We start from the raw sequence: 26,728 nt of genomic DNA, 5'->3' as shown, positions 1-26,728 counted from the left end.
ATATCAAAGATTTTCGCCAAGGTCCTCTCAGTGGTGGCAACACAGATTAGATGAGATGAAACAGCTACACCATCTTCCTGTATGTGGACACCTGGCTTCTAACAGTCAGATCCTATCTGGAAGTTCAGTCAGCAACCTTGTCCTTTATCCTCCTGCTGGCATCCTTGGGAATCTGCATAAACAAGTAAAAGTCTACTTTAACTCCCATGCAGCTCATAGACTTTATAGGGCAAACCTGGACTTGATCTCAGCAAGGGCCTACCTCCCTGTAGACAAATTCCATACCCGGAGCAGTCTGATAAACCGAATCACTCTTAAACCCTGAATGACAGTCTGTGCCTGTCTTTGTTTGCTGGGCCACATGGCCTCCTGTATTTAGGTAATGCCTGTAAGAACCTGCAGGACTAGAATCTGGGACCATGTGTGTTCTGGGCTAGACACTTCAGGAAGTACCACCCAGTGGGGCCCGAGTGGCAGTCCCCTGTAGCCCACTGATTGGCTCAAGTTGGTATAGATACCAGGAAGACATCATGGGGAGCTGTCTGAACAATGATGCAGACAAACTACTTGCTACCGCTCCTGAGCTTGCCTCACTGTGAATCCTTGACTCCAGCTTCTGACCCTGGTTCATTCCCAACTCTATTACTTGCCTGCAGTCTGTCCCCTGGTTCCTGACCATGAATAGCCCCAACTCTGCTACTTGCCTCCCACCTGCAACTTGGTGCCTGACCCTGACCCAACTATTCGTCTCCTGACCATAACTTGGTAACTGACCGATGCACACAGGCTGTCCACGGTCTGGCCCTTACAACGTTGTTCACCAGGCTGCATCTCCATATTCAAAAAGTCTGGCTCCCTTCAGTGTATACACCAGACAGACACAGCATGAACAGTATAGTGGCAATCCCCATCAATGTCAGGACTTCACTTACCTGGTAGATGAATCCAACATGCTGATAATCATGATCACATCCCTCATGGACAATCAGATGGCACAAGGTGTGTGGATACCTTGGGAAGCCAGGATGCATATCAATCTCTTGGAACTAAGTGCAGTCAGACAGGCCTGCAATGGATTCCTCCCACTCATACGATCCTGATATGCCTAGATAATGTTAGATGACATGACAGCTGTCTTCTTACAAATAAACAAGGAGGGGGAAAATCCTTTCCATTGTGCGTAAAGGGGGTGTGACAGGTTTCAATCAGACCGCTGAGCCCCTAGGGGGCGATGGAGAACTTTGGTCCCACTGGCGGGCCTTAGTCACACCTTTCGGGTGCTGGGGAATTAGCGGGAAAGGTGTGGTGGCTGGAGCCTGCAGCGCGCCCCTCGGGCAGGGGGGCACCGGCACGAGCCTGCAGCGCGTGGTTCTGCTACCCAAGGCAGGTTGGCCGGGGTAGGGGAACGCAGGCCCACCCGACTCCACTGCGTTCCAGCCCAGGGCCCTGACAGTGGTGGGAGGCGAAGGTCCTGCCGCTCGGTCAGTGGGGGGCCATCTGCGCCCGCTGACCAAACACACCCACCCCACAGTGCAGTTCTGCCCCTGGGCTACTTCCTACCCGGTCTCTCAAGCGGGTCTCTCCGGTCCCTCCAGCTCGTCTGGGTATTCCGCTGCTGGCAGCTCCAGCTCCCGCTCTGTGTCGGACTCACGCTGGCCTGGATTACAGCCGGGCCCCTCCAGGTCCTCTCGGTACTCAGCGGCTGACAGTCCTGGTCGCCACAGGCCTTCCTCCTGGTCAGGTTCCTCCTGGCCGAGGGCCTCCCCTGGGTCGGCAGCAGGATCGCGAGGGAGCAGCCTGTGTCTGTCTCCCTCCCTGGTGCTCTTCCCACTGGGCAAAGGGCCTCGCCCTTTGTACTTCCTGTCCCACCCCTCCCCTTCCAGGGATTGGCGTAAGCTTGGTCTGGCCCCACCCACTCAGGTTGAGAGGGTGGCTCTTTACCCTCTGTTTCGGAGGGAAGCCACTCTGGCTCCCTACAGTGGTCAACCTATGGAACCGGTGTATCCAGAACCACATCACAATTTCTATGATGTACCTCCCAGGTGCTCAGAACTTGCTGGAGGACAGCATGAGTAGGCATTTCACCACTGATCACAAGTGGGAGTTACACAATTCAGTGCTGATAAACATCTTCCTTCGGTGGGGAATGCCCTCTTGCGACCTGAAATATAGTGTCTATTTCTGGGTGCCACACTTCAGGAAAGATGTGAATAAACTGGGGAGAGTCCACAGGAGAGCAACAAAAATGATAAAAGGTTTAGAAAACCTGACCTATGAGGAAAGGTTACAAAAATCTGAGCATGTTTAGTCTTGAGAAAAGAAGACTGAGGGAGGATCTGATAACAGTCTTCAAATATGTTAAGGTCTGTTATAAAGAGGATGGTGATCAATTGTTCTCCATGTTCACTGAAGGTAGGACAAGTAGTACTGGGCTTAATGTGCAGCAAGGGAGATTTAGGTTAGATATTAGGAAAAACTTTCTAAGTATAAGGACAGTTGAGTAGCACTGGAATAGGTTACCAAGGGAGAGTGTGGAATTTCCATCACTGGAGGTTTTTAAGAACAGGTTAGACAATCAGTTCTCAAATGTACTTGGTCCTACCTCAGTGCAAGGAGCTGGATTAGCTGACCTCTTGAGGTCCTATCCAGCTGTACCTTTCTATGATTCTATGAACAAGAAGTTCAACATATTGTTCCAGAGAAGCACAGGTCAGGACTCAAGGGGCAATGCCCTCCCACTGTCCTGGACAGACTGCTTCAGGTATTCCTTCCCTCCCATCCCACTAATACCCCAGGTTCTGTGGAAGATTTGTCACAACAAAGCACAAGTCATTCTCATCTCACCCTATTGGCCCAGACAGTTCAAATTGCAGACCGCCTACAAATGTCAGTCTGTCAACCCATGAGCATTCAGTCCTTCGCAGACCTTCTAACTCAGGAGAATGGCAGGATTAGACTTCCTAGCCCAGACACTCTTCACCTCATGGCTTGGTATTTGGATGGGCATCAGACCTAGAACATTCCTGTTGGGATGCTGTTCTAACTATTTTTAATTATAGCAGGAAAGATTCTACCAGAAAATGTTATCTAGCCAGGTGGAGCCATTTCTCTACTTGAGTGCACCAGAACCAGTTAGCATCAGGGCTTGCAGGTATTCCTGCTGTTTTAGACTATCTCCTCACTCTCAAGACATTGGGTCTGTCTATTATCTTATTGTGGGTCCATCTAGCAAAGTCAGTGCATTCCATCTTCCAGTAGGTGGCTATTTAATTTGTACTCGTTCAGTAACAACTAGATTTCTGAAGGGTCTGACTAGGAAGTAGTGAAGCCAGCACCACAGTGGGATCTCAATCTCCTACTTTCAACACTTACTGGACCACCTTTTGAGCCATGTGCTTTATGTCCCACCTGTCTATGAAGGTCACCTTCCCGGTTGACATTAGGTCGGTCAGAAGGGTGGACGAGCTGGGGGCCCTCATGGCTAAACTCTATATGCTACATTTCATAAAGAGAACGTATCCCTTTGCCTCCACCTGAAATTCATCCCAAAGGTAATTTACAAATTCCCACATAAACCAGTTGCTTCACTTAATGGTGTTCTTCCTGAAACCTCATGCCTCAAGCGAGAAAAGGATACTTCACTCTCCCAATGTCAGACGAGCATTGGTGTTCGACCTGCAAAGAATGAAACCAATTACAAAATCACCTAGATTATTTGTTGCGATAGGGGAGTGAGCACGGAGACAAGTGATATCTGCTCAGAGACTCCATAAGTGGATTTCTGGCTGTAGCCTCCTTTACTATCAGTTGATGCATTTCACTCCCCTGGACAGGATGAGGCCCATTTCACTAGAACACAGGCAACCTGAGTAGCATTTCTTCGAGACGTGCCTATGTTGGACATATGTAAGGGGCAACCTGGAGTTCCATGCAACTTTTAAGATGCATTGCACTTTGGTCCAAGCCCCTTCTGCTGAAGCAGCCTTTGGAATTGCAGTTTTACAGACATCGATACAATCTGCATCCTCGCACCCCTCTCCTATTTGAGTACTGCTTGCCAGTCACCCAGGTGTGGAATACACATAGGGACCAGCACTCAAAGAAGAAATGAAGGCTACTTACCTGTAACTGAAAGTTCTTCAAGATGTGTGGTCCCTATCTGCTTTCCACTACCCTTCCTCCTTCCCTTCTGCTTCAAGTCATGACTGGATTAATGGTAGAAAAAGAATTGGAGAGGTAGACGGTCCTCCCCTCCCCTACACCCTAGGTGCTGACCACAAGGAGATCCAGGGTGGAGGCCTAAACTAAGACAGACGCTACTTGCAAGATTTTCTGGTCTCAGGTGCATGATACACATGCATGTCCACATGTAGAATATCGATAGGGATCACACATCTTTGAAGTACTTCCAGTTACAGGTAAATAATCTCCATTTACCACACAGTAGTATCTGAGCTATTGCAGTTATTTCCCTGGACTCAGAAAAAGCATTAACTACAGTGTGCTAGCTTTGAATGGTGACCTTTTTATCTCACATACTTCTAATGGCATGGGCAGGCTAATACATCTACCCACAAAACTAATCAAGCCAAACACCACTAACTCCCTATAACTTAATGCTCCAACCTGCTCCCTTTCACCAATGCCTTTCACCATTCTTACTATGTGTCACCTTTTTTATTTTGACCTTAAATATTTTGATCTCTTGCTGCACCTTTCAAAGAGGAAATGTTCGTAGTATTATTTATTCTTTTAATAAGGTTGTGGTTTTCGTATTCAGACTAAGTCAGGAAGAGTCTTTGGTTTTTCTAACTCCTTTATTCTCCCATTCCCTTCCCCCATTCTTTCACAATCCAAGTGATGTTGTAGCATCATCCCTATTAATCTGTACTAGAAAATAGAAACTAAGCTGCATGGATGAATGTGGACTTCTTCAAATAGATTATACTCTCAGTTCTCTCTTTAATTACTTATAAAATGGAGCATACTTAGAATCCCTAAATACTGTCTTATATTTTGTTTTTACAAATGGCTTCAAATGTAAATTGTACCTGTTCCATATTTCACTATTTAGGGCCTGAGTCTGCTTAATCCTTATGCTTGTGTGACCACAGTAAAGGGCAGGCAGAATCACAGTCTTTGCCCTCAGAGAAATGCAAGGACTGCTCTCTCCTTACTTCCGTTGGGGAGACAGAGGACCGGGGGAGGAGAAAGGGCCTTGGCTCCATCTCCCATAATCACCCGGCAGCAAAGTCACATGGAAAATAGTAAACTGTAACCCAGAAAGGGTTAGGTGCTTAGCCTTTGCACATCCAGGAGCTCTGGGAGGCAGAATTCCTTTCACTGCTACCTCTGTGGTGGCTTTTCTCTGCATTGATCCTTACTGTGGGGTGTGCTTACAAGGCACAAATGAGCCCTCACTAAATTTTAAACATTACTTCTCGTTATTATAACCCTGAAAAGAGCTATTATTTCATACCAGGATGCTATAAAAGCTGTTCCTTCCAAACACGAAACCTAGTGTTTCCTTATGAGTAGTTTTATAGATGTCAATCAATCTCTAGCAGTGTGAAGAATTTTAAATTGAAATCTTGCATTGTCTTCGAAGTACAAGAGCCCTACCCGGAACTGATTTACAAAGTGGTGTGTGTACTCTGTCTCAGGAGTTGAGAACAATTTTGAAGATAAGCTTTGTAGGAGGTGACTAAAATTCAGTGGTGCAAGTAGAAATCATTTCTTGCCGGTACTGCACTCATGGAAGGAGCACAAGGGAGGGCACCTGACCTCCCCACGTGACCCTCCATGTGACCCTGCCCCCATTCTGGGGCCCCCACACTTTCCACATCCCCTCTGACACCCCCCTTACCTGTCTAAAATTTTACAACTGCATTTGTTAAAATGATGCTTTGGGCCCCTGGTGCCACCTGTGCTTCCAGGTGTCATTGAGGATTCAGCAGCACCCCAAATTGAAAACTTCTTAAATGAAAGAAGGATAGGAAGGACAATCACTCCTCTTTCCCTTAACACACTATCAGTGCTTCCCTTATGTCCAAACTAAGCTTCTGCCAGCTTGCCTTTATCTAAGTATTGCTCTCCGCCAGGCACTAGGAAAGCAAAGATGCTGCGCCATCTGGGTTTGATGGAAAAGAGGCATAGAACTGTGTGTGCCGTGTACATCTTGATAGAACTACAGCCCAAATTGTTTTGTTATTTTCCTCAGCATGACATACAGGAGGGGCAATCAAAATCAGCCTGGCAGAACATGCATGACAGATAAGCAATTGATCAAAATCACATTCTCTGATCTCTTGGGGCCAAACCCTGTTCCGATTGAGATCAAAAGGAGTTTTGCGTTGAGTTCAATGGGAACAAGCTTTGACATTTGGAGAGGAAAGAATAAAACCACACAAACAAGGGCTATGATGCTTATGCCACAGGTATCAAAGGCTGCTGATTCATGTGAGAAAGTCAGCAGACATCTGATCTTTGTCCATTGCAAGGGAGAAATCAGCAATCAATGAGGCTAGGACAGTCTCTGTACCATATCCAACTCATAAGTCCATCTGCAAAGGATCAAGGAAATAGGAAGGCTCCAAATTACCTTAAAGTCCTCAGTCCCTTGGTTAGAATGCTCCCATTAGCATATGTTCATAGTCCAGAGGCCGGAGCAGGAAAGAGGCAAAAAATTATGTGTTTCCAGGCCAGGGCCTTTTAGCTTCTGCCAAGTGCCAAGTAAAGGGAAATCTGTTCTTACTGTGAACGATGGTGTTTGAAGTCACATGAGCAAGTTACATGTCTATCACCCCCACCCATATTCTAGTTAGAACATTCACCAAAAAGTCCATTAAGTGTAGACAGGCGTTTTCCGGGGTCCATTATGAGCTAAGTGTTTCTTAATGGGCCATTCAACTTGACTTGTTCCTTCATGTGCTGGCTTAATACCTTGTGGGTATTACCACAGGAGCAAACATGTAGTAAACATAGCTAATATAACTTCAGATACCAAGATGAATATACATGCATAGAAATAGCATAATCATAAGTACCAGCTATTTCACCTACATGACTATTCCCAAAAGAGATTCTGAAAAATCACACCATGTACCTAAGACCCTATGTGCCAACACCATGCCCCACTAGAGTTTTGTTATCTATTATGGAACAACAGAGATGGAGCTAGACACATGACTCTATTTAGCCTAAAAGGGCAAGGTTAATTTTTAGCTGTTCAGTTGTGACTGCACCTTTAGTCAGTGAGGGCATACTGACTGGCACACATTCAGGTTAATGGGCTTCAGTGTTCCTTTGCAGTTACCAGGTTTATAAACATTAAAAAGTTATGTGCTAAGGTGGTTTAAAGCATAACACAAGTTTTTAGGTTTGCAAATCTGTGAAACTCTGCCTCTCTGAGATTTTATTATTATTATTCTTTATTATTTTGCGGGTCATAATGTGGGAGGGAAACCTCTCTGCCGTCTGCTCATGAGGTTATGTATGTGGCTTGTAGCGCTCTTCTGAACACCAGTTGGAAGGAATTTTTTTTTCAGTAAGTGTGGACTGATTCTTTTCTCTTAGAAGGCATGTAATTTTTTCAGGTTCACACTGATTAACACAGAAAACAATTGGGGCTGTTAAACTTTCTTCAGCTATATTTTCCAGTACAATGCTGAAATGGGTGTTTGGATATACAAACATCAACATGCTTAACTACTCACTTTCCCCCAAAATATGTAGTATTTCAATCTGTTTATATGGAATATGGGAGTTGGGTAAGGAGCCATTTCAGCATATGTATGACTTGTTAGAAGACAAATTTTAAGTAGAACTGTATCCTAAACTGCTTTATGGTATTGTACCAAAACATTGCATTTCAATTGGAGATTCAACTTCTTTTATAGGAACAGAACAGACGGCTGAAACTCTTACCACAAAAGTGGTCCATAGACATGCAGCTAGTCCCATAGTCTTCAATTAGATTGATCAAATGATTAAGGGTTTACAGGATTTGGTTCCAAGTTTGCAAATTGTTCTAGATGAAACTGACAATGCCTGAGCTGTCAGATCAGAAGGAGCGTCATTTGAATAAAGGTAGGCAGATATGTGATAAATCTTAGTTCCGTTGCTAAGATGAGAAACACAGTTTCAGCAAAATTCTTGGCAGATTCCTGAGGCAGCTTGTTTAAGGACATCAGTGTCCGGCATTATAATCTTCACTTATAGTTCTCTCACCCACAAAGCTGGAAAACGAGGCATTTGTTTTCTTTGTTTTGCTGCTCCAGTCCCAGTTAGCAAAATGCATGTTAGGCTAGTTTGGCTGCAAAGAAGAATTCTATGTACACTGTAGACAACACCTGATTCCCATCAGGCTGCAGAACTGGGCTGACATCAGAATCCAAACCTCCTCTGGTCAGTGCAAGCAGAGGCATTCCTCTAATGATTTGGACTTGATGTAATGCAGTATGAATGCCATGGATAATTCAGACCAATGGGGAGAAACAGAATCAAAAACACTGTTTAAACACCTTCCATCCCCCCCACCCCACCCCTCCCCTCTTGAAGACTCCTGACCAGTTTAACAGCACAATACATATGTTAACAAACTTAAACAAAGCCTTTGATTAAGTTTGTTAGCATATGCATTGTGCTGTTAAAGCCATATAAAGAATGAATGCTCTCCCTACCTGTGTTCTTCTCCTTTAAGGAGCAGAGTGCAGCCCCCCCCCCCGTAGGGAGGGGGCTAGCCCAAAGTCTTTCTGGTACCCCGTACCCGCTAAAAATCTCTTGCCGGTACTGCGTACTGGAGAGTACCACCCTACTTGCACTACTGCTAAAACTGTCATTGAGGTGGAAAGAGAGAGCATGAGTTGAAGGGAATGTTATTTTATAAAGCCTGTGTACAGAGAACAGACAGAAGTCTCACCCAGATTATTTTTAGTACAATGCTAATACCATGCCTCAGGTTAAAAATAATAAATTTTACAGGGTGTACCAGAGGTCCAGCAATTTCTTAACTAGTTGCAAATATCTTGCATTGTAATAGTACAATATCTAAATGCTATCAATTTTTTAAAAAATCTTGGAATAATTTTACTGAGCTCTGGCATCTGTATACTTCACTCTGTTAGATATTTACTCAGTATTAAAAATATTGTTTTCCTTGGTAGTTCCCAGAAGAAATAAGGCACCAGAAACGTGAATATAATATTGCACAGTGTGGAAGCCAAAAAGGCAGTGTGACCAAAATAAACAAATCTTGATGGTGGTAACAAACCTTCAGGATATATTTGGTTAAATAGTTCTTCCTGTAATGATTTTGAAATGTGGAAATTTATATACAGTGTAACATTTTTATACTACTTTGATCTTAACTGTTTTAGCCTAGCGTGTTATGTGTGAATAAATCTGAGTTTACAGTCTCTCTGCTTCTCAAAGCATAAATCCATGAACCTATTTCCTTGGATCCTGGAAGGGGGGGCATAGAAGGAGGGAGTGCTGCATTTTCCTCCCATTTTGTGGAAGCTTCTTCATAGATTCCAGCCCTACAGATTTGGGGTGGATGGAACCAAAATAGGGAAGGCACCTGACAGATTATTGTGAGTAAATTGTTGCAAAGTGTCCTCCATACATATGCTCCTAGTCTCTGGCTGATCCCCTGTGATCCACAAGTATGAGGAGGGGGAGGGTTTGGGATCCACAGCCTGTGGTTCCTCAAACAGAAAAATAGCAAACAAACTCTGTGAGTGCAGCTCAGAGTGCCCAGTTCCCTAAATGGCTTACTCCCCCACAGATCAACATTGGGTCCTAAATTCCTGGGGGCGGGGATTGTGTCAGTTTACATGTTGAGTGCATTGTCAGCACCAATAAATAACTAATACACTAAAAATCTAGCTAATCCACACTCCACTAAAACTAAACTACAACTGACAAAATAAATGAAGAAAAGACAAAGTTTCATGAGTATTATTTTGATTGTTTATTGTGTTTGCCTATTTACTTTTCATTTCACAAGTTCATTAATTGATAGCTGTTCTCCGGTCAGAAGTGTAAATTAGCAAAGTTCTATTGTAATAATGAATGTTATACAGGTAAATCATCCAAGCATCAAACAATGTTAAGTTATCAATTTGAGAGAGTTTCCTTTAAAAAGATCCATCCATTGTGCTGTATTATTATTTCAGTGGCCTCTTTTCACACAGTTATTACATCAGGGATTACCAACTCTTTTGTAGTATGGACTACATCTTAATAAAGACACCTCCCCTCCTATTCATAGTTGGGCAGACCATCTCCTGTTTGCAGCTGCATAATATCCGTATGGGAACTGCAGCAATTGCTTATGTGGAAAGGTAATATTAAGGAAGTATTTAATATATTTTTAGCTTTCTTTTAATGCAGTGCAGCTAGATATAAAGTTAAGGAACTAGTATTTTTTGACCAGTTTCTCCTCAGGGATTGCTAACACATGCTTCATGGACCAGAGTCTGGGAACCAATAAGCTAGCGACTTCCGCCTTCTCTGTATGTATATTTATATCTCCTTACTATATGTTCCATTCTGTGCATCCGATGAAGTGGGTTGTAGCCCACAAAAGCTTATGCTCTAATAAATTTGTTAGTCTCTAAGGTGCCACAAGTACTTCTATTCTTCTAGCAATTGTATGTTTTTGTATTTCACAATACCGCAGTAAATGCAATAGAATTGTGTAAAGTTCTGCAAAGTAGCCAAAATATGTAGGAGAGCCATTAAAAGTTGGTTCGGGGTTTTGTTTTTTTCCCAGGATCCAAAAACATAAATCACGTTACTGCAAATATGGAAAATGGGGAAAAAGAAGGAACCACTAAAATTATTGCACCTTCCCCAGTAAAAAGGTAAGTGTAGTGAGACCAAAACAGGTTTAATCTTGGCTTACTGATGAAGAGCTCCCATAAAGTGTTGGATAGAAAAAGAAGTATATTAAATATTAGTAGATTTTTAAGACCAGGAAGGATCTTCATGGTGTCCTCGTCTGACCTTCTGCCTAACACATGCCATAGAATTTCACCCAGTAATTCCTGTATCAACGTCTTATCTTCTGGCTGCACTAGAGTGTATGGTTTAGAAAGACATGCAGTCTTGATTTAAACAAAAAACCCACCAGATTATGGCATGAAAGACACTGCCTGGGTTGGGGTTGGGGTGAAGGTCCACTGCCCCAGTGGGAGCTTCAGAAGGCAGGATCAAAGTATCCAAGAATGCAGAGGAAGAATGGAGTCTGAGAAATCCTCTGAAAGGGTGCAGCATGTGTTCCTACTCTCCGCCTCTGTTCAGGGCCAGCTCTTCTTTCTGGTGTGAGGCAGGGGAAAAGGTGAGCATGACCCCATCCCACCCAAGCTGCCCACCTTGGGAAATCTGGCACTGCTGTCAGTCCTTGCAGCCACCACCCACTCTGCTGTGCTGCAGACACTGGTAAGGCCAGGCATAATATTGACCAAAGTTTAAGAATCTTTTGGGCCAGATCATGAGCTGATGTAAATCAGCAACACTCCATTGAATATAATGATCCATTCTCTTTAATTTTCAAAACTGAAATATACTTCTCCAGTTAATAGATATACTTAAGAGGGAAAGAAAACCTGAACCTGAAAACCTGAACATGACAAAATTGAAAGTCTAAAAAATTCTGCCGCAGATTCCCATTGATGTATGTTTTTAAACGGTGTTAATCATTTTAAATGAAAAGAACTGGTTAAAACAACTTCAGAGTATATCTGCTATTCCTTGCAGGCTGCATATCTTATGTATTGTAGGCACGTGTCTGTATAGAGACTTGTTCCACTGTTAGAGAAGATATTAAGAGAGAAGTTTCTCTAGTGTGAGAGTTAAATAACAAAATTCCTAAAGTGCCTTGATTTTTCTTTGTATCTGTATCAGCATTTGAGAAATATTTTCCACCTCTACTAAACATGGGGACCAGACAGCATACTTCCTCTGTGAGGCATTTGCAATTTGGTACTCCATCCCACTTCATTCTAGTGGTACACTCTAAAAATGCTTACAAGGCATCTTTTATCAACTCTTCTGAGCTGAGTCTTCATAGCTTAGCATCTCATTCACTGCTGAAATAGATAGCTGGTCACCTGTGCATAAATGATATAAATTCAAGATAAACCAGAAAAAAACAGTAATCTCTCATGAAATTCCAGTGCTAACCTTTTCAGAGATACTGAATGAGCTCAATCCCTTTTGCAACTGCATTCCTAAAGATAATGCCAGTATCTGAAGAGCTGCCATGCTCTAGCACTCTAGCTGTAAAATGTATGTCTGCTCTGAATGAGAAATGGTTTAGAATTCTAATACTGTTAATTCAGCACCTGGGATTATTCCTCTTTCTCTTTTTTAAAACTGTGTTGGACATACATTTAAAATTGTGTCACCATTCTAATGATCACCTCATTGGGTAATTGTAATGCAATGGGGGGAAAAATGGGCAGGGGAGGGTCCCTCAATACAGGACAGAACCTATTTATCGGGTTCATTTGCACCAACTGCAGTGAGTTGGGGTTGGGAATAGATTCTCTGCATACATCTGAATTGACAGCCAAATGGGTGCAATATTAAGAAAAATATGATTCACCTTCTGAAGTGACCTCATTTAATTTCTGTCTTTTTCTGCTTCCTTGTTGGTAGCTTTTCAATTTTTACACTATATGAGAATTAAATGATTAACTCAATGACCTGGAGTAACAGAAGGCTGAGGTTAAAAGTAGATTAACAAATTAAGTATCCAAGTTTTCTTAATAAAGCTGAGTCTATCAGGGAGGTGAGAAACTTTACCTTTACAGTGAAGAATGCTGGCTTGTGTCTCTCTAAACCTCTCTAGAAGCCTCTGTTGATGGTTTGTACTTTGGAAGTGTCTGTAGCATTTATATTTGCAATATGATGCTGTGACAGTTATGAGGAGCTTGATTATCCAGTGGTACGCTGGACTGGGAGTCTGAGTTAGTATTCCCAGCTGCAAAAACTGTAGGTGCTGTGGGGAAGGCATGATCAGCCAATGTAGAGAGAGAGAGAGCATTCTCCAACCAGAAACCAGTTCTTGGAGTGACACTGATAGCCTGTCCAGGGAGTCTTGGCCATTTTTCCTTGGCTGGAGTAGAAAATGTACAAACCAGCAATGGAAAAAGAAACTGAAAGAAAGAGGAGATATTACAGATGATCTTGCAAAGATTCAGGTGTTTTAGAACAGTAGTTCTCAACCAGGGGTACACAGAGGTCTTCCAGGGGGCACATCAACTCATCTAGATATTTGCCTAGTTTTACAACAGGCTATACAAAATGCACTAGCAAAGTCAGTACAAACTACAATTTCATACAGACAATGACTTGTTTATACTGCTCTGTAAACTATACACTGAAATGTAAGTACAATATTTATATTCCAATGGATTTATTTTATAATTATAGAGTAAAAATGAGAAAATAAGCAATTTTTCAGTAGTAGTGTGCTGTGACACTTTTGTATTTTTATGTCTAATTTTGTAAGCAAGTACTTTTTAAGTGAGGTGAAACTTGGAGTATGCAAGACAAATCAGACTCCTGAAAGGGGTACAGTAGTCTGGAAAGTTTGAGAGCCACTGTTTTAGAACATATTGATGGCTTCTCCTCCATAGGTAGTGTAAGAGTTCAGTCAGATGCTCACTACTAACTACTTGTGAGTCCACTGTCCTATCCCGGGCTACCTTGGAACATTTTTTTCCAGAGTTAGTCAGAAATGATATTGCAGAGCTAATTTGCTGGTGCTCTTTCCAACTTCCATAGCTGATGTTTCTGTGAGGAGTTCTTCAGGATGGAGGGCCAATGATTTTATGCCTGAGAACTGGGTTTTCTCAGGTCTTGTCTACACTACGGGGGGAGATCAATCTAAGTTCCGCAACTTCAGCTAGGTGAATAACATAGCTGAGATCGACGTACTTAGATCTACTTACACCGCGTCCACATTACGCTATGTCAATGGGAGATGCTCTCCCGTCTACTCCCCTTGCACTTTTCATTCAGGTGGAGTACAGGAGTTGACGGGAAAGCGATCTGTGGTCGATTTAGTGGGTCTTCACCAGACCTGCTAAATTGACCACCGATGCATCGATCACCATGCATTGATCCCCTGGTAAGTGTAGACAGGCCCTCAGACAAGCCACAAGCCCTCAGTCTCTAGAATAAGCATTAATGAAGTCATAGGCAAAATAAAGTGTTTTTAAATCATCATTGTCATGGTTTTTATTTTTATATGTATTTTTCCTTAGCTTTAAAAAGGCAAAAAGTGAAAATAGTCCAGAAACCCAAAGAAGTAAAATAAGTGCACCATGGGAGGAAAATGGCCCCCAGAGGTAAGGTAAACATCATGCAATAGCAAAGATTTTGCTTGGTTGATGGTGCAAGAGTGGTTGATGTAATATATTTATGAGTAGCAAGGTCTGAGTGACAATATATCATGCATTCCAGGAGCCAGACCTGTATGTATAGCATGTTACCTGGTATTTCTGCATAAGTCCCTGGGTTCCATTTGTACATTCTGGATGCCATCATGGCTTGTTCTGATCAGTGCCCTTTCAGGGAAAGAACGAAACAATTGATAAGTATTCTGTTGCTAGAAGCGTAAAGTGCATGTATTTATTTTTCAGTAATGTAAATCAGAGTACAAAAGTAATATCCTGGTAGCAAATTACACTTTTGCAGAAGAAATAAGCATTATGCTTAATCTAGTTGAAACATTTAGTATATTATTACATTCATGGTAAATTGACATTAAAAATGATTTTGTGACCTTTGAGAGAGGAAATGTTATGCAATTGCGATGTTGCTGCTTTTGTGTTAAAATGACCCCTTTGGGAAGATGCAAGTTTGATATTTTAGCAGCCAAATGATGATCTTGAAATTATATAGCTCCTTCCATCCCAAAGCACTTGGTTGCATAGGCTGGTTTTCATGGTGTCTAATAAAGAATTTCCACCATTGAAATGCAGTCACCTCTGGAATGAAGTACCAACTCTTAAACTGAGCACAGTAATGCTCTAAAATAACCATTTATGGCAGGGAGTTAAGAAAAATAATGTAACTGAAACACCAGAGGGTATTTAGGAAGGCAGAATGTAACACCCAAACCGGATTTTGGGCAGAATACATGGTGTTACTATCATTTTTTTTGTGAAAAATACCAAGTGATCTTCAATGCACCATTTAGGACCTTAGTTAAACATATCTCATCCAAAAAGATTGTGGAGCTACTTAGTGTAAGAGCAATAAACCACTCTGTTATAATGAAATATATACTCACTGGGATTTTGGAAGCACTTGTTTTGCCTTCTACCTGACATTGTGGCCAGAGTATACACATGCTGTCATATATATGACCTTTTCCTTAAATATTTTCACACCAAGGGTATTTGTGGGGAATTATCAAATTGTAAATTAATTAACTTGTGCTGTGATCCAGTCAGAACATCAGACTTGTCTGTCCTTCCTAGGCCCCGGTGCGAAAGTAGTCTTAGCCCTCAAAGTCAGTAAACTCAAGCACTTCCAGCTTGGCATGCTCCACATTGCTGTGCCTCCATTCCAACAAGTAGCAAGGCATGGGTCCAGCTCAGGACCCGTTCATGACCTGTTCCAGCTGTTGGCATTAATGCAACTCTTATTTCTGGAATAGCTGGCCAGTGCAGGGCATGAAATGTGGTGGAGAGCATTTTGGCAGTGGCTTGTCACCCTGAGAAGGCAACAGTGTGTCTTGCTGAGATCAGCAGACTGTATGCGGATATGGCGCAATAGGCACAGCTGATTCAGGATTTAGTTGCTGTGAATCCCCCATCATGACTGATGTATCAAAGACCACAAGCACTGAATGGTGGGACTACATCATCATGCAGACCTGGGATGACCAACATTGGGTCTTCCCTACACATGAGTAAGGCTACCTATGTGGAGCTGTGTGAGGAACTTGTGCTGACCCTTCAGTGCCAGGACACGCAGATGAAGAGGCCATATGAGTTCAGAAGCAAGTTGATGGTATTCCTGGTTAGATGCCAGACTTGCTGTTGGAGTCTCTTGCCTTGCAGTGTGCACTCTTCAAGTTTTTGATACTTTTCCTGTGCTATTCCCATTTGATGAATCCCCACCTCTGCCAGTCTCTTGGCGATGTTCTCACAGATACGTTGATTTTGGTGTGAGCCTCTGACCAGCCAGCAACACAATGGGATGAGGATTTCCTGGATGGCCTCTCTGTTCTAGTGCTCTCTGAGTGCTGTGCAGAAATGGAGCAAGTCTCATGGAATGTGGGGCATAAATGTCAGTCTGGTGTATATAAACTGTAAGGTGACATCTGGCGGGCATGGAGGAAGGGAATAGGTAGAAGGGCAGGAAAATACAACCCTGGAGAAATTGTGGAAAGGCATTGGAGGACTTTCAGCACTTGAGTTATGTAACCTGGGTACGGGCTGCAGCCACACTGGAAAGTGAGCATGTTCCAGCCCAAGTTAAAGTAGAGCTCAGCTATATAGACCTATACCTCTAGCCAGGTAAGCAAGCTGTGTTCAAAGCATCTCTAGACTCAGGTAATAGGTTTTTCTGTGTGGATGGTAGTGTGGAGAGCTAAAACCTGAGTGAAAGCTTTGGTTAATTGCAATTAAGAAAATATCTTGAGAGGTTCATGTTGTTTGGTTCTATAGCATATTTGTTTTTAATATTTATAGATGCAATTGCTGACATTTTTATTTCAGTGCACAAAGTCTCTGGAACCTTTTTAGTTTATTCTTTAGGGCATCTATGCTACGGTCTCATAACTCCCATTTGCATTAATTGGATGGTTTATGTTAATTAAAGTTATGTGTACATTGGGGGAGGGGGCTAAGGTCCCTACATATGTAAATTATAGTATGGATTAGTCTCCTGTTTTCACTAGCATTATAAATAAAATGTGTATCTGAAAGTTTAGCTCTCAGCTACAACAGTTCTTTATTACAAAATCTTCCTATGCCAGAAATAATGGATGGGTCTGTTCTTCTTTGTGGCTGCCCTAAACTACTGAATCAGTGGCAGTGCTTTGTAATGTCCAATTACCACACCCTGAAGGGTTCTGTATAATTGTCCCTTGTTTTCAAGATTCAGTGTAATATATTTATTTCTGAAAAACAATAACATCCTCAATCTCAACTTGACCAAATCTTGTTATCTACACTCCATTCAGTAGAGAAATGTACTAATTCTTAACATGGCCATTACAGCTATTTTTAAAAATCTAAGTATGTGCCTGCACAGTATTTCTGTACAATGATGCTGGCATATCTAAATCTTCTGATATTTTTGAGGTCAATTGTTTACTCCTGCTGTTTAACTCTAGTGGACTGTATAATTCTTCCAATGACCGCAATAAATCACCAAAGTTTCCTTACTCTCGACGACGGAACCCATCAGGTGGCAGTGAAAATGAATCTGGGCAACAAGTTAGAAGAAGGTAAGAATGTGGAGAGTTATATTAGTTTCTTCTTACAACACAAGTCTTCTTTTGCAGTTCTCCTTGCTTTGGGCTCAGTAAAGGCTGCTTAATCCAGAGCTGTGTCAGAGAAGAGAAGTTGCACCAATAATCAATGAGTGAACAAAAATTCCAGAATTACTGCTCTCTATGTGGAAGGAAGAAAGTGTGGCCCCTGTGACCCAGGAAAATCCTAAGTCCAGTGGGAGAGGTGGGAGGCTGGAAGGCCTTGACTTAGCCCCTTTGCCTGCTGTGGTTGCTGGTGCCAGCTGGTTTGGGGATTTGAATGATCTGCCCCATGTGCTTATCCCAGTTGCTGCTGCTCGCTACGTGGAGCAGAGTGAGGAGGCCGCTTGTTTGGCAATGTGATTTTATAAAGAATATCAGTACTGCACTATTGTTTCAAACAAAAAGGCTAAACTGGTGAAGCCATTAAGGAAACGCTCCTCAATATGGCCTTTGGTGACTCTCAGAACACTGGACAATATGTCTGCAAAAACAGAGCTGTGAACTATTTGGTATGTTCCTTTAATTATACAAACATTTGAGTAACTTAGTCAAATACAATAAAACAATATGGGGTGAGATTCTGTGCTGTGTGAGTTACAGACAAAGCCCCGAACTTGCAATCCAGGAAGAACAGGGGCTACTGTAATCCAACAGCCCTTTGCAGCTGCAATCCTGGGGTGCGCCGAGTGCTGGAGAGACTCCCAGCATACTTTCAATAGGTCTCCGGGGTTATCTTAGTTATGTCAGCCACAGCACTTCCGGGAATCTCCAGAGTGCAGTGTGCTGCAGCCCTACCCCGAACACCCTGAGCACTGTCCTCAGTATGCCTCTGATATCAGGGCTTGCAAGGGAGTCCTCAGAGACCAGCCCTGAAGGTGAGGGAATGCTCTCCCAGGTGGATTATAGGGTTTTTAGGGACATTTATGCTACTGCAGCCCTTTTATTCTTCATGAATGGGTGAGCAGTGGTGAGGATCTCACCAGGTAAATCTGCCTGATAACCTCATACTAGACCAGGCGTGGGCAAACTTTTTGGCCTGAGGGCCACATCGGCATTCTGAAAATGTATGGAGGGCTGGTGCAGTGTATTAAATTGCTCCCCATAGGAATGTGCTACTTGCAGAGCATCAGGACTGGCAGTAAATAGTACACCATAAGTAGCACATTCCTACAGGGAGCAATTTAATACACTACACTTGGGTCGGGAAGGCTGTGCCTCCCCAAACAGCCTGGCCCCCACCCGCTCCCACTTCCCACCCCCTGACTGCCCCCCTCAGAACTCCCGCCCCATCCAACCCTCCCTGCTCCTTGTCTCCTGACCGCCCCATCCCAGGCCCCCCCGCCCCTAACCACCCCCCGGGACCCCACCTACTCCCTGTCCCCTGACTGCCCCAACCCCTGTCCACATCCCCGCCCCCTGACAGGCCCCACGGGACTCCCCTGCCTATCCAGCTGCCCCATTCTCTGTCCTCTAACTGCCCCCAGAACCTCCTGCCCCTTATCCAACCCCCCCACTCCCCACCCCCTTATCATGCTGCTCAGAGCACCAGGACTGGCAGCTGTAAGTAGTACACCATAAGTAGCACATTCCTACGGGGAGCAATTTAATACACTACAGCTGGCGGATCTCACAGCCACGCTGCCTGGCAGGAACTCGCAGCCCTGCCGCCCAGAGCTCTGGCTAACCTCCCCAGCCGGGAGCTCAAGGGCCAGACAGGACGGTCCCACAGGCCGGACGTGGCCTGCGGGCTGCAGTTTGTCCACCTCTGTACTGGACCCTGTGGGCCAGATCCTCAGCTGGTATAAACCAGCATAGCTCTATTGAAGTCACTGGATTATGTTGATTTCCACCTGCTGGGTATCTGGTGCTTGTAAGTCTTACTTGGAATGTATTTTATTTTCCTGAGACCATTATTCTGATACAGTTCAATTTTAGCCATCAGAATGCTCACTGGGGTCAGTTTTAAAAAAGGAAATTTAGATGTGCAATGTATAACACTGTATGTCATGAAAAGTATAACACTTGTGTGCCATGCAATAAGAGGTCTTTCTGAGATGTGTAGCATGTATTACCTGGGACAGGCATCTGCAATATCTACAATATTGTTAGGTGGTCATGCCAATAACACATTTTCTCTTAGGCCACAGCGTTATAGAAATGTTTTTCAAAGTCTTATCTCATACATGAGATTGTGGACACTGTCAGATGTTAACCCAATTATATCCTGCTGAGTCTTGAATTTCATTAGTGCTCTTTGTTTTTTCATCTGCCTTTTAACAGAATAATTGTGCTGTTTGTGTGCTGTTTACTAGCCTTAGTAGAAAAAAGTCAGACTTTACTACACTGAATGCACTCTATTGGCTAACTTGCTGAGCTCAACCTTGCTCCCACTGAAGTCAATGCGAGAGCTTTGTCATTGACTGTAGAGGGAACTATAGCCATCCATCTATGCATAGTTAAAGATGACCTGCAAAGTTCAAGGTGAACAAAATAAAAAGTGTGTCAATATTTTGCTTTATACTAATGTATAAAGAAGACCTAAAAGTTTTTGTTATTTTCTAAATACTTAAAAATTCAGGACTTGTCTGCTTTGAAAGACTCTCTGATGACTGGAGAACTAGTAAAACTGACATCACAATAATTGAGAGAGGAAAGGATCTTTTGTCAGTTGCTTATAACCTTCAGACTTGATCCTCAGCAGATGTAGATCAGCTTAGCTTCACTGATTCACACGAGGATCTGGCCTCAATTGGCCTGGTTAACTTCAGTGACTTTTGGAAAAGGAACCTCCTTGTTGAAGATTGAACACCATATTTCCTCCTTAGGTAAGATGCGAGAACTCAGAATATACATTTCTGGTTCCCCTAGAAGGTCCTCCAAATAAACTGGGGAGAACCAAACTTGACATTCCTCATATTTTTATTGTAAAAAAACAAAGAGAGAAAAAAATCAGCCCTTAATCCCTTCTTTATACATCATACAGAAGCAAAAGTGGGCACAAGATCAATGAAAAATCTTTTTCGGGCCACTTTTAAAGAACACTGTTAAACTCAGTAGAATCACAACCTGATCAGACTGTTTTTTCCTTCTGTTTATTTGCAAAGTCCACTTAAGTCATTCTAAGTTTTTTAAAGTCGTTCAGTACTCTTTAGAAAATGAATTTCAGATCTCACAAATAACTCACCAGTGTTCCATGTGCATATGGTAGTTTTTAAAATGGTATAAGAATACTTTGATCCTTCAAGCGCTTTACAAGCATCAACTATTTTCTTTCTGAAGGCTTTGTTGGAGAAGGTGAGTGCCTATTAATATTAGACTTCAAGTGGCCGGTAATGTTTCATTCAAAGCTTCCTTAATTATCTTTATGTCATAGGAAAGCCCAGAACAGTGGTGAAGATTCAGATCTAAAGCAAAGGAGAAGGTAAATATTATTTGACAAGGAGAGGTTGGAAAGAGAATATTGGAGACTTCTGTATTTATGTCTCAATAGGGATGAATTACATTCTAATACAAACAACAAAATGGTAGCATACAGAATGTTGTTTAATTACAATACTTTAATAACCTACAATAGCACAAAGTTGTCTATTTTGTACTTATCCATCTGTCTAAATTGCTACATTTAGAGCTTTGCATTAGTTTTTTTACTGGGTCATTTAAAAATGTGTTGAATCCCACCCATGTAAAACTGTATAAGTACCCTTTGTCCGCTGAAAAGCTTCATAGTACGACCTCAGTTACTGCTTCTAGACTCACCATGGCAAAACTCACTAGAAGTTACCCTACCGTACTATACCGCCTGGTGAAAGTTTACTAAGGGCTTGTCTACACTTGAAAGTTATTTTGGATCAACTTGAGGTTTTCAGGATAAATTGCATTGCCTCTACATACATGTTTTTGTTTAGAATTATCTGGTGTCTCAACCTACTGTAATTAACTTCCTTTGGAAGCGAGTTTACCAACATTCAGGATGAGTTTTCTCACAAGAAGTTAGCTGTGAACACATCCCTATTTCAATTCAACTGTTTCATCTCCCACTGCAATCCCACATTACTTTGCTGCACACCTGGGTCAGCCTGTCTGTTTACCTGTGTGCCCTCTACTCTTCTGGGGTCATCCAGACTGGCTGTCACCTCACTGTTTAAATGCTGGTGTGAGCCAGATGCACCCCTGTGTGATCCAGCTCATGGTAAATTCACACACCAATGGCTATTAGCCAAAATGGTCAGGGATGCAACCCCATGCTCAGGGTGTCCCTCAACTTCTTACTGCCAGAAGCTGGGACTGGGTGAGAGGGAATGGATCACTTGATAACTGCCATTCTGTTCATTCCTTCTGAAGCATCTGTCACTGGCCACTGTTGAAAGACAGGATACTGGGCTAGATGGACAATTGGTCTGACCCAGTCTGGCCATACTTTCATTCTTAAAAATGTCATGAAATTGGTTGAAAATTTCCAAAGATCTTTTTCAGAGAGCAGCATGAAATCCTTACACAAAGATATAACAGTCTAGCCTCATAATAGGAACACAACACATCACTGACCCTGTGTCCTTGACCAGTTGCATCATTCAATAAAGGTAATTTCTCTGGCTGTTCATAACATCCAGAAAATCTCTCCACCTCTTCTTCCCACCCATTGGTGAGGGCTCTCTTGCTTGCTGTCTCAGAGGTTGTACAAAATGCAGCAAGCTCAGGGTATAGTTAAACAGCTCCTTTCTCCTGTCCAAGTGGCCAGTGAAAGGCTTGATAAGGTGCTAATTGGGAGAGTCCTGAAGCAGTGGTTCAAAGAGAGAAGCCGCTCCAAGACAAGCTCATGCAAAAGTGACTGCTCGGTTTCCTTCTCATGTACCCATATTGCCTGCATCATCATGACACCTGACAGCCTGTTCATATACTGACTGTCAGCAGTGTTTCCTCCATGCTGCTTCATACCAGTTTGAAAATCGTGCAACTCTCAAAAAGCCAGGGGAATGATGGGGTGAAAGGAGAGGAATCATCAGAAATTTTTGGTTTGTCCCCAAGTCCCAGAATTATAGTGGGTTCTGGTAGGTGTGCCAAAACGTGCAGGGAGAAGAAGCTCAGAATGCCTAGAGCCTAGCAGGAGAACATTCAATAGTTTCATTAATGATTTGGGTAATGGAGTAAAGAATATGCTTATAAAATTTGCTGATGATACCAAACTGCGAGGGGTTCCAAGCACTTTGGAGGACAGGACTAGAATTCAAAAGGACCTTAACAAATCAGAGAGTTTGTCTGAAATCAACAATATGAAATTCAATAAAGACTAGTGCAAAGTAGGGAGTCTTAGGGAGGAAAAATGAAATGCACAGCTACAAAATTGGGAATAACTGGCTAGGTGCTAGGACTGCTGAAAAAGGCTAATACCATTCTGAGATGTATTAAAAGGCATGTTGTATATAAGATATGGGAGGTAATTGTTCCACTCTGCTTATCAGTGGTGAGGCCTCTGCTGGAGTAGTGTGTCCAGTTCTGGGTGCCACACTTTAGGAAAGATGTGGAGAAATTGGAGAGAGTATACGGGAGAGCAAGAAAACTTATAAAAGGTTTAGAAAACCTGACCTATGAGGAAAGATTTAAAAAACTGGACATGTTTAGTCTTGAGAAAAGAAGACCAGGGTGGGAGGGGGACCTGACAACACTCTTCAAATATATTAAGGGCTGCTATAAAGAGTGAAGTGATCAATTTTCCATGTCCACTGATGGTAGGACAAGAAGTAAATCGGCTTAATTTGCAGTAAGGGAAATGTAGGATAGCTATCCTTCTAACTGTAAAGGTAATTAAGCTCTGGAATAGGTTACCAAGGGAGGTTGTGGAATCCCCAACAGACAGACACCTATCAGGGATTGTCTAGGTTTACTTGGTCCTGCCTCAGCCCAGGGGACTGGACTAGCTGACCTCTTGGGGTCCCCTCCAGCCCTACATTTCTATGTTTCTGTGACTACACAGTGGGATGTCCATCCTGAAGGCTGTGCAGTTATTTTGAAGAAATGCAGTACTGTGTGGACTCAGTGGTCCAAAACGTAAGTAGCTAAAGCCTAGAAAACACAGCAGTGTGGATATCTGCTTTCAAAACAATTGTTTCTGATCATTAACACGGAAAAACATACTCTGAAATCACTTTCAAGTATAGACAAAGTTTTACATTCTCTCTGCATCTCTACTGTTTCCTACTTCTTGTTGGATATTGTTCATAGACTTGTACAGAACTTTACAGTATTATGGACATTCTAATAATAGGAAACAAATGAACACAAGCTCTTTATTTTATAAAGTATTAATTACAAAATGTTACATAGTTAATATTGAGAGTGAACTAATGGATGATTCTTGTTCTTAGTTCCTGATTTACTGTTCCACTCCCTAGGTCACGATCTCGTTGTAATACAAGCAGTGGTAGTGAGTCAGAAAATTCTAATCGGGAGCATTGGAAGAAGAGAAACAGGTAAACTTTAATTACTGCAGGCACTGAAGTGCAAAACACAAATAGATTGTTAATATTTCTGTAACAGTTGTGTTTTTCTGCTGATCTTTTTATAGACTATATTAACTTGCTCTAGTTTTATACAATCTCACTGAGACATAATGTGGCAACTTAAAGCTCAAATTTGCATATAAGTAATTTAATTAGAGAAGCACATATACATATGTGTATGCAATCAATTCTAGCCCCCATACTGGTCATTTGGGAAGAATTCATTGTTAATGCACCCCATGCAATCAATTACATGAAGAAGTTTACAACAGATTTGCATTTTTAATGTATCGTGATCAAAAAATGAACTGTTCCAATGACTATGGATGCATATAATCTCTGGCAGTGCAGTGTATGACATTCACATATACTTGTGAATTGTCAGCATCTCAAAATATGACTAAAATTGAAGGGAAACAACCCACTCTACCATTCAAAGAACAAAGTCTATTTGTAAAAGAAAAGAGCGTGTCAAGAGGATATCATTACTCCAGAACATTGTTAGCATTGTCTCTGCAGAAGGGAATGGAATCATGGTCTTCGATCTGAATGACCCCATTTCCATTTCTTCTTACTTCAATCTCTTCTAAAAGAAAACTTAGTTCAACTTTCCCATCACTATCTTGAACCCAAATATTTGTTGGCTCCAGTCAAATCCAATTCCTTACTTAATGTGCATTGATTACTTGGTTGTGGCTGGTGTGTTCAGAGTAGAAAGGGATCTTTTAAGGTGTTGGGCGTCAAATATTTTTATCCAATTTTTTTTAAAGTACAGCCTAGAGAAACAAGAAATGGTAGGCTGAATTTTAATATCTGCTTCTTTTAATGCCATTTCAAGGATGTAACCTCCACTATTTTAATTACATGGGTTGCCTGCCACACCTGAGGGGATACCGTGATTGAAGACAGGCAGAATAATCACTGTTATTAACTATGACTATTTTATTATTAAAGAAAGGAAAAGAAAGAAAAAGAAAATAAAGACAAAACAAACCAGAACATAAACAAGCAGTAAGCAATGGTTACTTCAGACACAATCTCTTTTGTATGGTTCTGTGGAGAGCTCTTAACAGAGATATTATACATTAGAGAGTGGGTCCATCCTGCTGGGGACACTCTTCTCTAGGTAAGATAAGACCAAAGTATATTATTCCCCAAATCAGTAGTAAGTCCTGTTTTAGTGTACCATAGATAACTAACACAGTTTATACATGAACAAAGGAATTTTGTTTCAGGCTTGGTGAATCTAGTTTGGTGTATCATGGATAACATAAACAGTTTATAAATAGGCAGAGGTAAGTAAGCTTAACTAGGGGAAGTGTAGTCTAGTGGATAGAGCACTAGCTATAGACTCATGAGACCTCGTTTCTGTTCCCAGCTCTACCATGAGCCTGCTGGGTGGCCTAGGGCATGTCACTTCCCCTGTCTGTGCCCTCAGTTTCCTCATCTCTTCAATAGGGTGGCTAATGATACTGACCGGCTTTGTAAAGTGCTTTGAGATCTACTATTGAAAAGTGTAAGGGCTAGGTTGTTAGTAGTATTAACTAAGACCTATGAAAATGAAGAAAATATTTAACTCAGATTCTTAAGAAGTCATTCAAGAGTTATTCAGTTGAAATAACTATATTTCTTGTAAACTCACTGATTCATTTGCAGGCATGTTCTTGAAAAGCAAATTCATGAGTAAAACCCACTGGTTCTCTCTGTTTGCCAAAGTTAGCTTATGTCTTCTCTCTATGGATATGAGGGAAGAATTGGTAGGGGAAGTAGAAGTAGGTGGCAACGTAGGCAGCAGTGACCATGAGATGGTTGAGTTCAGGATCCTCACAAAAGGAAGAAAAGAGAGTAGCAAAATATGGACCCTGGGCTTCAGAAAAGCAGACTTAGACTCCCTTAGGGAACTGATGGGCAGGATCCCCTGGGAAGCTAATATGAGGCGGCAAGGAGTTCAGGAGAGCTGGCTGTATTTTAAAGAAGCCTTATTGAGGGCGCAGAACAAACAATCCCGAAGTGCAGAAAGAATAGCAAATATGGCAGGCGACCAGCTTGGCTTAACAGTGAAATCTTCGGTGAGCTTAAACTCAAAAAAGAAGCTTACAAGAAGTGGAAATTTGGACAGATGACTAGGGAGGAGTATAAAAATATTGCTGGAGCATGTAGGGGTGTAATCAGGAAGGCCAAGGCACAACTGGAGTTCCAGCTAGCAAGGGATGTGAAGGGTAACAAGAAGGGATTCTACAGGTATGTTAGCAACAAGAAGGTGGTCAGGGAAAGTGTGGGATCCTTACTGAATGGGGGAGGCAACATAGTGACAGATGATGTGGAAAAAGCTGAAGTACTCAATACTTTATCGCGTCGGTCTTCACAGACAAGGTCAGCTCCCAGACTGCTGCACTGGGGAACACAGTATGGGGAGTAGGTGAGCAGCCCTCAGTGGTAAAAGAACAGGTTAAGGACTATTTAGAAAAGCTGGACGTGCACAAGTCCATGGGTCCAGATCTAATACATCCGAGGGTGCTGAGGGAGTTGGCTGATGTAATTGCAGAGCCATTGGCCATTATCTTTGAAAATTTGTGGTGATCAGGGGAGGTCCCAGTGTTGTACCAATAAAATAAAAACCAGCAGGATCTTATTAAAGGGAAAAAGGCAAAATACCACATTTATTGTGAATACAGAAAGAATCATAGTAAGCAGTTAGTTATAGTTATAACATTCCATTCAATCT

The 26,728-nt window shown here is 42.3% G+C and overlaps 1 protein-coding gene across 3 annotated transcripts in view; it reads left to right on the top strand.

Moving 5' to 3' along the window:
• EPB41L4A (erythrocyte membrane protein band 4.1 like 4A) overlaps nucleotides 1-26,728 on the top strand; it is a 225,738-nt gene that overhangs the window by 162,437 nt on the left and 36,573 nt on the right. For all 3 annotated transcript variants that reach the window (XM_084627984.1, XM_084627983.1, XM_084627985.1), the window contains exons 14-18: nucleotides 10,778-10,868; nucleotides 14,280-14,363; nucleotides 17,366-17,479; nucleotides 20,880-20,927; nucleotides 23,896-23,973. In XM_084627984.1, coding sequence (XP_084484110.1) covers nucleotides 10,778-10,868; nucleotides 14,280-14,363; nucleotides 17,366-17,479; nucleotides 20,880-20,927; nucleotides 23,896-23,973 — 415 coding nt within the window. The remainder of the gene's footprint in view (nucleotides 1-10,777; nucleotides 10,869-14,279; nucleotides 14,364-17,365; nucleotides 17,480-20,879; nucleotides 20,928-23,895; nucleotides 23,974-26,728) is intronic.

The sequence above is a fragment of the Lepidochelys olivacea genome, assembly GCF_965140295.1.
Source record: "Lepidochelys olivacea isolate rLepOli2 genome assembly, chromosome: 5".
NCBI classification, from domain to species: domain Eukaryota; kingdom Metazoa; phylum Chordata; order Testudines; family Cheloniidae; genus Lepidochelys; species Lepidochelys olivacea.
Note: the sequence above shows the minus strand (reverse complement) of the source record. Positions and strands in the feature narration are given on the sequence as shown.